Genomic DNA, 10,622 nt, shown 5'->3' on the forward strand with positions numbered 1-10,622 from the left:
TCCGGTCGACCGAATTGTGTATTTTTTAGAAAACTAAAACTGCTATCTTTGTACACAACGGTAACTTTCCTTATTTTCCCCTATATAAACCCAATCAATTTCATTCGAAAAGAACTTTTGCCACCAAGAACTTTCACATATTTGAGAGCAAATTAATTTTGAGCTATTTACTTGCAAATTCTTCTCTTTAATCAAAACCCTTGCTCATACACTTTGTAATTTCATTTGCATTGGGTTGTACTAAGCTTTAACTTTCATATACACTCTTGAGAGAGATCATATTTCAATTTCATACTAAAATTTGTGTTATAAAAGAGTGAGGTTCACTCTTAGAGAGATTAGAAAATTTCTTATGAGAGAAATTGAGTTTCAACATTTGTAAAGGTTAATAACACCTTGGAAGCTATTTTGGTTGTGAAGAAAAGCTTGGTTGAGGTTTTAGTCAACCAAGGATTAGTAGAATACTCCAAGGGAGAAAGCTTGGAGGAGTTGAGCTGAACCACTATATATCGCGTGTTTGATTTTCTCTTCCCTTAAACTTGTATTTTATGTTATGTTATTTTGATTGTATTGATTATTTGAAATATTTTAGTTATTTTCATACATTGGATTAAAGATAGGCAACATAATTTGATTTGAATAAATTGCTTTAATTATCAAATTTGGTAAAGATAGTTTTAAAGTTGTCTAATTCACCCCCCCTCTTAGGCCATTCGATCCTACACTCATGTTGTTTTAATATTTGGAAAGTTGTACGGAGGTGGGTCAAGTGAGTTTTCTTGCCAGGGTTATAGATGAGGATGTCATCAAAGAAAACCAAGATAAATCTTCGTAAATGGGGATGAAAGATGTCATTCGTCAAAGCTTGAAAGGTAACTGGTGCATTAAACAAGCCGAATGGCATAACCAGGAATTTGTAGTGCCCATTATGAGTTCTGAAAGTTGTTTTCTCAATATCATTCTCAACTACCCTAATTTGGTGATATCCAGATTTCAGATCCAATTTAGAAAAGATGGTAGCTCCCCCTAGTTCATTTAAGAATTTATTAATGGTGGGATTGGAAACTTGTCTAGAATGGTAATTTTGTTAAGGGCCTTACAGTAAACACAGAAGTGCCATCCTCTATCCTTTTTCTTGACCAACAAAACTGGACTGGAATATCGACTGGTACTTGGTCTAATGATCCCAGAATCTAATAGTTCTTGAACTATTTTTTCCATCTTGGTCTTTTGGCAATAATGATAACGGTATAGACAAATGTTTGGTGGTAGTGCTTCTTCAATCAAATTGATGGCATGGTCGCTAGTGAGTTGGAGTGGCAAACTGTTGGAAGCTTCAAATATTTGATGGAATTCTTATAAAAGGTTGAGGATGTCTTTAGGTAGGTCAATTAAAGTGTGTTTTTCTTCTCCAGTTTTAGACCATTCAAGCCAATAGCCAATTCCCTCATCTTAAACTGTTTTGAGGAGAGTTTTTAAAGAAGTTTCCAACCTGGTGAGTGTAGGGTCCCCTTGTAGTTCTAACCACTTGTTGTTTTGTCTAAACTTGAGAGTTAATAATTTCCAATTGGTTTTCACATCCTGTAGCCTAGAGAGCCATTCTATTCCTAAGATAACATCAATATTCCCAAGTTTAATAGGTAGGAAATCTTGGATGACTTCGATCCCTTGCATTTTTAGTTTTATGTTTTTGCAGATACCGGTCCCCTTCAATTGATAGCCATCCCCCACTGTAACCCCAAAATTTTTTGTAGCCATTATAGGTAGATTAATTTTTCGAGCCAATGCCTCTGAAATGAAATTATGATTGGCTTCATTGTTAATAAGAATGCATACACCATGGCCTAAAATTTCTCCAACAATTTTGAATGTTCGATAGGGGTTGATTTCGGCTACCAAAAGGGCTGCGAGTTCAATGGTTTCCTCAGAAATGTTTGTTGCCTCCTCTTCCCTTGCTACTACTTCTGCTACTGTCACTTCGCCTGAGTCTAACATTTCTCTGCCCTCTCTTGCATCACTGATGAGTAGTACCTAGAGTGTTTTTTGTCGACATCGATGATTGGGGCCAAATGGCTCACACAACGATAACACAACCCTTTCATATACTTTTCCTATTGCTCGATCTCAAAAAGTCATTGAAAAGGGAGTCACACATGTTACCGTTATTGTTTGAAACTTTGATCAGTGGTTGTCTGAACGAATTGGCGACAAAGCTACTAGGGTTTGTTAGAACCCAATTATTTGATTGGTTGAAGGGGATATGGGTCGGGGTTATCGGATTGGGTCGGGTGGCTGTGGCAGCCTGTGTTGATGGACTTCTACTATGCAAAGGCTGGGTGGAGTTGTTGGATTGGGCCATGGAAGGCTGCCGCTGGAATGGCCTTAGGTTAGGCCCGTTGGTCATCTAGTGTTGAGATGAACTAAAGACATTTGGGTTGTGCTTTACAGGTCGGTTGTGCAGCACCTGAACCAATAAGACATTTTGATCTTCAACACGTTGAGCAGCACCCATAGCTTGGCACAGATTTGCTGGTGCTATGACCCTGATCTCAGCTTGGATTTCATCCTTCAGTCCATTTACAAATACCCGTTTTAGTGCGTCGTCCGACATATCTAATAGAGATGCCAAAAGTTTTTCAAAATAATAACGGTAGTCAGCAACCGTTCCCCATTGTCGTAGAGAGAGAAGTTCCTCATATGTCGTGCCATCTTGGGTTGCACGAAATCTTTCGATCAGTGCTTCTTTAAATTCTTCCCAACTACCAAATGTTCCTCAGGCCTCCTCCTATTGAATCCATGTTAGTGTCACTCCTTCCATACATACACTATCCGCTTGAACCTTTTCTTCCTCTCTGACGCGATTGACTCTGAAATATTTTTCAGTCCTGAAAATCCAGCCTACTGGATCATCTCTTCCGAACATGGGTATTTCTATGCGCCTTGGGTAGATCTCTCCTCCCCCTATTCCTCTGTTGCTAACAGCTTCTCCTGCTTCCAGGTGGGTTACTTTTGGCTCCTTATGGGTTATTTTCTCTATGTTCCTCTTCTGCCCTTTTACTGCTTCCCAATACTTCAATGTTTTCTTGAACTTGTGAGTGGTCAGTGATTGATTTGCCTTTGAGTTCTTTTTGGCAAACCACAGCTATGATATCTTTGATTTCTGACAATTCCTTCCTCATTGAACGAACTTCTCTTAACTCCGTTTAAATCCCCTTCAATTCTTCTTTGAGTATTCCGACCTCTAATTCCAGGCCATTAAATCTTTTAGTTGTCGTTTTTCTGAATTGTTCTACCTTGGATTCCATCCTTGTGCTGACCATACCCTGACTTCTCCCTCGCTCGGATACCACTTGTGATGCATTTCTGGACTGGGAGTGGTGCCTCCTGCAGGAATGTTGCTGTCCCCTGGAGCTGACTCAAGTGCCAACAAGCTGGAAATAGGAGTGATTATGTGTTCTTGTGTGAATGTAATAAGGAAAGAAAGTTGTATGTAATAGACAAAATGATAATGAATAAACAACGCTACTTTTATTTAATTATGACGTGTAGATTACACTGCTTATTTAATTGAATCAGAAATACTGGATTCAATACATTGGACTGCCGAGAACAGTAACCAATGGCCCTAGGCCGAAGCCCCCAAACCCCAATTAATTGTGTTTCTCGTCATGCTCTCCTTCACTGCCTTCTTTTCCTTTTATAGCCAAGCAGCCTTGCAGATGTGCATTAACCTTTTTTTTCTTATTTATCTTGATGAGCCTTGTCTGGTTTCTTTGCTTTATCTTCATCAGGTTTCTTTGCTTTATCTTGATGATGTTTATCCTGGATCATTGCTATCTCAGCTACTGGAGAGGAATTTCCTTTCCTGCCCTTCCTGTGATAGGTCTTGTTAATTGGAGGCCTATCAGAGATCAAGACCGTTTTCCAAAAATAAAACCTTGTAGAGGATGTGTTTTATACACAACCCGAATGGTTTCATTCTCAATTAGTAAGTTGGTAAATGTAAGTTGCAAAAATCCATTTATAAATTTAAATAAGTTTTGAAAAACTTAAACATTCGTATTGATAGATTTGTTAGAAAGTTTGGCTTCATATCAACAAATGGTAGCAAAAGGTGCACGAGGGTAATAACCAATAGTTCGGATTTTAAAAACAATGCTAAATTATAAAAATGACTCCTCATAAACGTATGAACAAAATCTAATTAAAACACATTAGCACACCAACAAAGTTTAGTAATAGAACTGTCTGATGTAATTATCTCTCTCTCTTTCAATGAAAAGGAAAAATATTGGGCAGCCCAAGTTTCAATCCCGTGTCAGTAGAGTGAGGGATGTCAGCTTTCCTGGAAGCCGTGTAATTAGAGAAAAATAAGATGACTTAGAAATGGTATGTTAGTGGCATAGTAATTTTCAGGAAGTAGCTTTTGACAATAAGCATCTCTAGCTGCATTATTCTTCCAATTACTGCATAATCAATTTTCAAATTCAAATAAAAGAGACAGTTCTACAAAGGTTAAGAAAACTGATCACTTCACAGATTTTTGAGCATAATATTACAATTCAAATTCAAAAATCTATTTTAATAAAATTATATACATCTAATTTCAGTATCCAATTGGATACTTAAATAATACGTCTTTATGTGATGGAGTGATTTTGAATTAAAATAAAAGTTATTCATATAATAACATATATTTTAGTACCTAATTCAATATTCAAAACTGGGTGTAAATAGTATTGCTCATTTGTTATAGTTAAAATTTAGAATAATCTTTGTTTTTGAAAGCTGATATGAAAATTGGAAAAAATGTGAAAAGAACTAGAAAAGGAGAAGAAGAAGAGAAGTCAGCATGCCACTAATTGGTATAATACTGAATGGTAATGGTCCTAATGGATGACTACTTGACTTAGGAGACTTTTGATTAATTTTCATAGGTCTTAGAAATATGCATTCCAGGATCCTGTTTATTAGTTAGCCCCAAATCGATTCACTACAATCAAAATTCATTTTTTTAACTTTAGAATGCAGAGATTTCAATTTCTTTCAATCCATTCTATCTTCTTGTTCTTCTTATTTGCATCTTCTTTTGTTACAGTTCAACAAAGACAGTCTAATATAAGCCTGGGATCTTCTCTAAGACCAACCACAAACTCCTCATGGCTGTCAAGTTCTAAACTCTATGCCTTTGGATTTTACCCGCGAGGCAATGGCTATGCTGTTTGGAATTTTCCTTGCCAGAATTCCTGAGAGAACTGTAGTGTGGACACTGTACCGCGATGATCCACCAGTCACCAGCAACGCTACCTTGCTGTTGAATACTGAAGGCGGGCTTGTCTTGCAACAGCACAAGGCCAAGGAATTGATATTGCCATCGGGCTAGACTTAGGACTTTAATATTAGACCTATGGACTGACCCGGCCCGGTCAGATACTGTTTAAAAATAATTTTTTTAAAAAAGATTTTTGCTAGCAGAAGCGAGGCTTCTGCCTTGTCTATCCTTCTGCGTTACAGCAGAAGGCTTTCTACCTTCTGTCGCAAGGTAGAAGCCTTATTAGGTGGAGGGAAACAAAAGCCTTGGCCTTCATTTTTTTTTTTAAAGTTTTTTAATTAATTAATTTTTTTCTTATATAAACCTATTCAATTTTTCTTCATTTTCACTTTCATTTACAAATCTCTTAATCTCAATTATTTCATTATATTTTGAATCTCATTTTCTCTCATCAATTATCTTTCAGAAAATATCTGAATTCATAAATAATAATTATTTGTGTTTATAATTTTATTTTTATTTTAATTTTATCATTACAAAATATTATAAATGAATCAAGTATCAAATGAATTCAATCCATTTGAATATTATCATAGTATATATTTATTTATGTTTTATAATTTGAAAAATAATTTGTGTTTAAAAATTTTAAATAATTTTTTTTAAATATTTAAAGCCGGCCCCTCTCGGCCCATTTAAGGCCCATTTTTATATGGGTAGGGTCTTGGGCCTTTATATATTAATGGTCCGGTCCGACCCATCGACACCTTTACATTAAGTTATGTTTTTGGTGCTTCTATACTTGTTTTTGGAACTTGCGCGATTTTCATTCACGAATACCAAGCCTAGTCAAACAGAATAATTCCTGGAAATGGTAATTTCAGGTTTTGTGAGAACATTGCTCTAGTATCTTTTACTTTTGCAGAGATCGAGAAACTACCCAATGATTTCAAGGAAGAGATTGACAGAGGATCTTCAAGTACAGTTTATAAAGGGATTATGATGCATTGTAATAAGTTTGTAGCTGTCAAGAAATTAGAGAAGGTGTTAGCAGAAGAGGAGAGGGAATTTCTGACTGAGATAAAGGTAATTAGGAGAACCTATCACAAGAATTTAGTTCATTTGTTTGGTTATTCCTTTGATGGACCCAACAAGGTGTTAGTATCCAAGTACATGAGCAATGGTTCTCCTGCTGATCTACTCTTGACACTTGAAAAACAGCTTAATTGGATAGAAAGAATGGACATTGCTCAGGATATAGTTCGAGGAATTTTTTATTTGCATGATGAGTGCCAAACGCAAATCATCTATTGTGACATAAAACGTCACAACGTACTCATGGAAAAGAATAGATGCGCGAAAATTGTTGACTTTGGATTGGCGAAGTTGTTGAAGTCGGATCAAACTAACACTTTTATCAGCATAAGAGGAACAAGAGGATATATTGCCCCAGAATGCCATCGAAATCTAGCCGTGACAGTAAAACAGATGTTTATAGTTTTGGAGTGGGGTTGTTAGAGATCATATATTGTCGAAAATGTAAGGACCAAAACTTTCTAGACAATCAAATTGTTCTCCAAGATTAGGTTTACCAGTGTTTTGATGCTGGTGAGTTGAAGCAATTGGTAAGAAATGAAGAGGTTGATCTAAAACAACTGAAGAGGATGATCAAAGTTGCACTCTAGTGTATTCTTGATGAGCCATCACTACGCCCTTCAATGAAGAAAGTTTTACTCAAGCTAGAAGGAACGGTTGAGATTCCAATTCCTCCAAGCTCTACCTCTTTTCTTACTTCTATATGAGTCCTGAAAAAGAGAATGAAGCTTAACCAATTTTCCATTTTCTTTTATTTATTTCAAATGTATTTATGTAATTTAAAGAGTGGATTTATGTTCTACTTCCTCTAATTTAATAATAACCATTCTTTTGTGAATCTAAAAATCATAATTTAGAATAAGGTAACTCTTGTTGCAGATAGAGTAGCTAACATTAGTTTAGCCAAATAATAATAATAATAATAATGAGTAGCTAATATTAATCTTGAATGTAATCCTTCAACTTGTGGGATTATTTATGCCAACGAGAAACTCCTAACTCTACTGACCAATCCCACAATCACGACACTTAATGAATCAAGTTTAATTTTAATATACCGTCAGTAAGTTTCAAACTCATGCTTTCTTTATTGTTTGGATATCCTGACTTTTGTCAACTACCCTTAAGGGCTACAATAAAACTACATACACATACTTCTGAATATATAAATTATGTGTTATCATATGATTTGAGTATTTTAAATTAAGAATAAAATAACATCTAATCATATTATATTTCATCATTTGTAAGTCTATTTTGTGTATTCAAAATATGTACACCTAACATCGATAAGGGGTTATCACTTGATTAATTCAAATTTATGTAGGTACATTTAGTTCTGGATTGTTAAACCTTTTTTCTTTTAGCACAAAGTGAAAAATCCTGAAAGCTCCACTCCATTTTTATAGTGCTTTGAAGAACAAAATATTTTCCAAATAGACAAAAGCCACCCCGATAATCTACTTAAATATACCGTGGAATGCCAATAAGGTTTATTGCAAGAAGGCACAAAAATCTTTGACTGTTCTTCACAACTTACGCCTAGCACTCGGAAAATGCGAATGCCACATTCGTAGAATACTATGTTCCCACTAAATACTAAATTAGTTTATTACTCCAGTTCTCGGGATTGTAACAAAAACGAGAACACTACAAAAATGGTTGCCATCTCATTTTCTGTCATGTTAATACAAGTCTGGGTGCTTTGTAATCGCCTGCAGGAAACTCTTCATGGCTGTCGTCTTCTAGTTTTTATGGTTTTGGATTCTAAAACGAGGGAATGGTTTTACAGTGGGAATCTTTATTGCCAGAATAGATGGGAAAATTGTTGTTTGGACAGCGAATCATGACAACCCTCCAGTTCCCGCTGATGTTACATTGATTCTTAAATGTGCTGGTAGATTCATTCAACAATCACTATAAGGTCAGAAGACATCCATTGTGTGAATTTCCAAACCTTTTGTACACCCAACCAATAAACTGTTCCCAGTTCAACATCTCCTAGCAGGGAAACAGATGGTTTCAAGAGTCTCAGAAACCAATCAATCACTGGGACGTTTTTGCTTAAGATGCAGAAGGATGAAAACCTTGTGCAGTGCCCAAAGGATACTGCAGACAGAAAACACATGCTTACTGGGTATCCTGTAGAGCAAGATGGGATGACAATGTGTCATGAAACCTGGATGTTGATGGCCATTTTTACCTGCTCAATTCAACAGGTTTCAATATAAAAAATCTTACAGAAGAAACGATCTATCTGATGAAAATTGATCTTTCAACTCTATTCATATAAATTAAAAACATAACAGCAACAGTTGAATTGTCTGGGCTTCTACAGAAGACCCCTAGGGAACTTTGGCCTTGAGTGTTTGCCTAAAGGTCTTTGTAGCCTTAATGGGTATTTGTTCAAATGATCAAGAAATCAGGCGTCATTGTTTTCCAGGATATGCAAGAATTAAAGAGGGCAGCTAAGCTTCAGGCTGTCAAAAGAATTTCTCAGCAGAAAGTTGCAAAAGCAAGGCTGGAAATATCAAGTACAGCATTGAGACTCTAATATTTCGTGGGAAGATGGTTCATATTCTAATCTGAGATCGCAATCCAAGGAAGAATGCGAACAAGCAAGTTTGAAAGATTGTTTCTGTGAAGCTGCAATATTCAAAGATTGGAAAATGCACAAGACATAAACTTCCCATGAGATATGGGCCACGACATCAGGGAAATTCAAACTTCATTATAATCAAAGCAGGTAATTCAACATCTGCATTTGCCACCTGTTGGAGACTAAAAGTTTCATATTTAATAAATAGAACATAAAAAAGTAGTGTATAGATATTACAGATTGGACTTTATTATAAACTAATTGGTTTTGTGTAATATGAGTTTCAATTTTTATACTTATAAACCTAATATATATTCTGTTATGGTATCAGAGCACAAGCCAATATTCTGTTATGGTTCCATTATAGTATCAGAACACGAGCCAAACGGCAAACCTAACAGTCTAAAGTATTCTTAGATACAAATGATAACGCATCTAACAAAAAACCGACTGAGCCCAATGGTGGGTCTAATAACCTATGATACGGCCAATCTAATAACCTATGGTAATTGCACTTGAGCGGGGGTGTCAGTCTAATAACTTATGGTACGACGGGTCTTATAACCTATGAGAGTTGCACTTGAGTAGAGGTGTGGGTTTAATAGCCTATGGTACAATAGGTCTAATAACCTATGGTAATAAATATAACCTAAGAGAGTGATATATAAGTGTTGGATATTGGACTTTAACATAAGCCAATTGGTTTTGTGTAATATAAGTTTCAATCTTCACACTTGTAAGCCCAATATATATTCTCTTACTGTTTCAAAGGAGGAGTCACCAATAAAGGAAGCCAAAAAGAGCATCAACAGCTATTTTAATTGCTAGTGTTTCAATGACTACTTTTACACTCACTATTTTCACAGTTGGAGTCCTTGTTTACAGGAATCGAGTTTGCACATATATTAGCAGTTGCACCAACACTGGTACAAAATGATTTACTAACTGGGAACTATTGGAAGTGACTAACAATTTCAATGAGGAGATTGGTAGAGGAGCATTTGAGACAATTTTGCGGGGAAAACATCTCTGGATCGGTAGGTTGTAGCTGTTAAAGAGATTAGACAGTGTCTCAACAGATGGAGTCAGACTGAGATGAAAGTGATTGGAAGACCAGATCACCAGAACTTAGTTCAACTATATGACTACCACCACGAGGGTCTAACATGCTCTCAGTATACATGTACATGAGAAATGGTTCACTTGCTGATCTGCTATTCACACCTGAAAAGTAACATTTTTGGGATAAGCAGATGGATATTGCCTGCAACATAGCCAAAAGTCTCATCTATCTTTATGAAGATAGTGAAACACAGAATTATCCATCGTGATATAAAGCCTTAGAACATACTCATGGATGAGTATAACTGCACAAAAATATCAGACTTTGGATTGGCATAACTTTTGAAGCATGACCAGACTAGATCATTGCCAAGAATTAAAGGGACAAGAGGGTTTGTTGCCCCAGAATAGCAGAGGAAGCCACCTGTGACAGCCAAAGTAGATGTTTAAAACTTCGGAATTGTATTATTAAATATAATATGTTGTCAATGGAGTGAGTAAGGCTGGATTCGAGCCGAGCCGAGCTCGGCTCGGTTCATATAGGGCTGGCTCGAGTTCAGCTCGAGCTCGGCTAAGGCCGGCTCGTTTCAGGCT

At 36.2% G+C, this 10,622-nt stretch overlaps 1 protein-coding gene across 1 annotated transcript; it reads right to left on the reverse strand.

The window, feature by feature from the left end:
* Positions 1-1,452: 1,452 nt before the first annotated feature.
* Positions 1,453-2,611, reverse strand: LOC123206809. The gene is made up of 2 exons (XM_044624064.1): positions 2,465-2,611; positions 1,453-2,031 (listed from the first exon to the last, which is right to left on the reverse strand). The coding sequence occupies exons 1-2, from the start codon at positions 2,609-2,611 to the stop codon at positions 1,453-1,455; spliced, it is 726 nt and encodes a 241-aa protein (XP_044479999.1).
* Positions 2,612-10,622: the final 8,011 nt, after the last annotated feature.

Source organism: Mangifera indica, unplaced genomic scaffold (genome assembly GCF_011075055.1).
Source record: "Mangifera indica cultivar Alphonso unplaced genomic scaffold, CATAS_Mindica_2.1 Un_0050, whole genome shotgun sequence".
Taxonomy (NCBI): domain Eukaryota; kingdom Viridiplantae; phylum Streptophyta; class Magnoliopsida; order Sapindales; family Anacardiaceae; genus Mangifera; species Mangifera indica.

Bases quoted from the DNA above. Each gene is read 5' to 3' on its own strand.
- LOC123206809 (XM_044624064.1), bottom strand. From the start codon at position 2,611: ATGTCGGACGACGCACTAAAACGGGTATTTGTAAATGGACTGAAGGAT. The intron at 2,032-2,464 runs GTGCTGCACAAC...AAAACACTCTAG, and splicing joins AAAATGTCTTATTGGTTCAG to GTACTACTCATCAGTGATGC.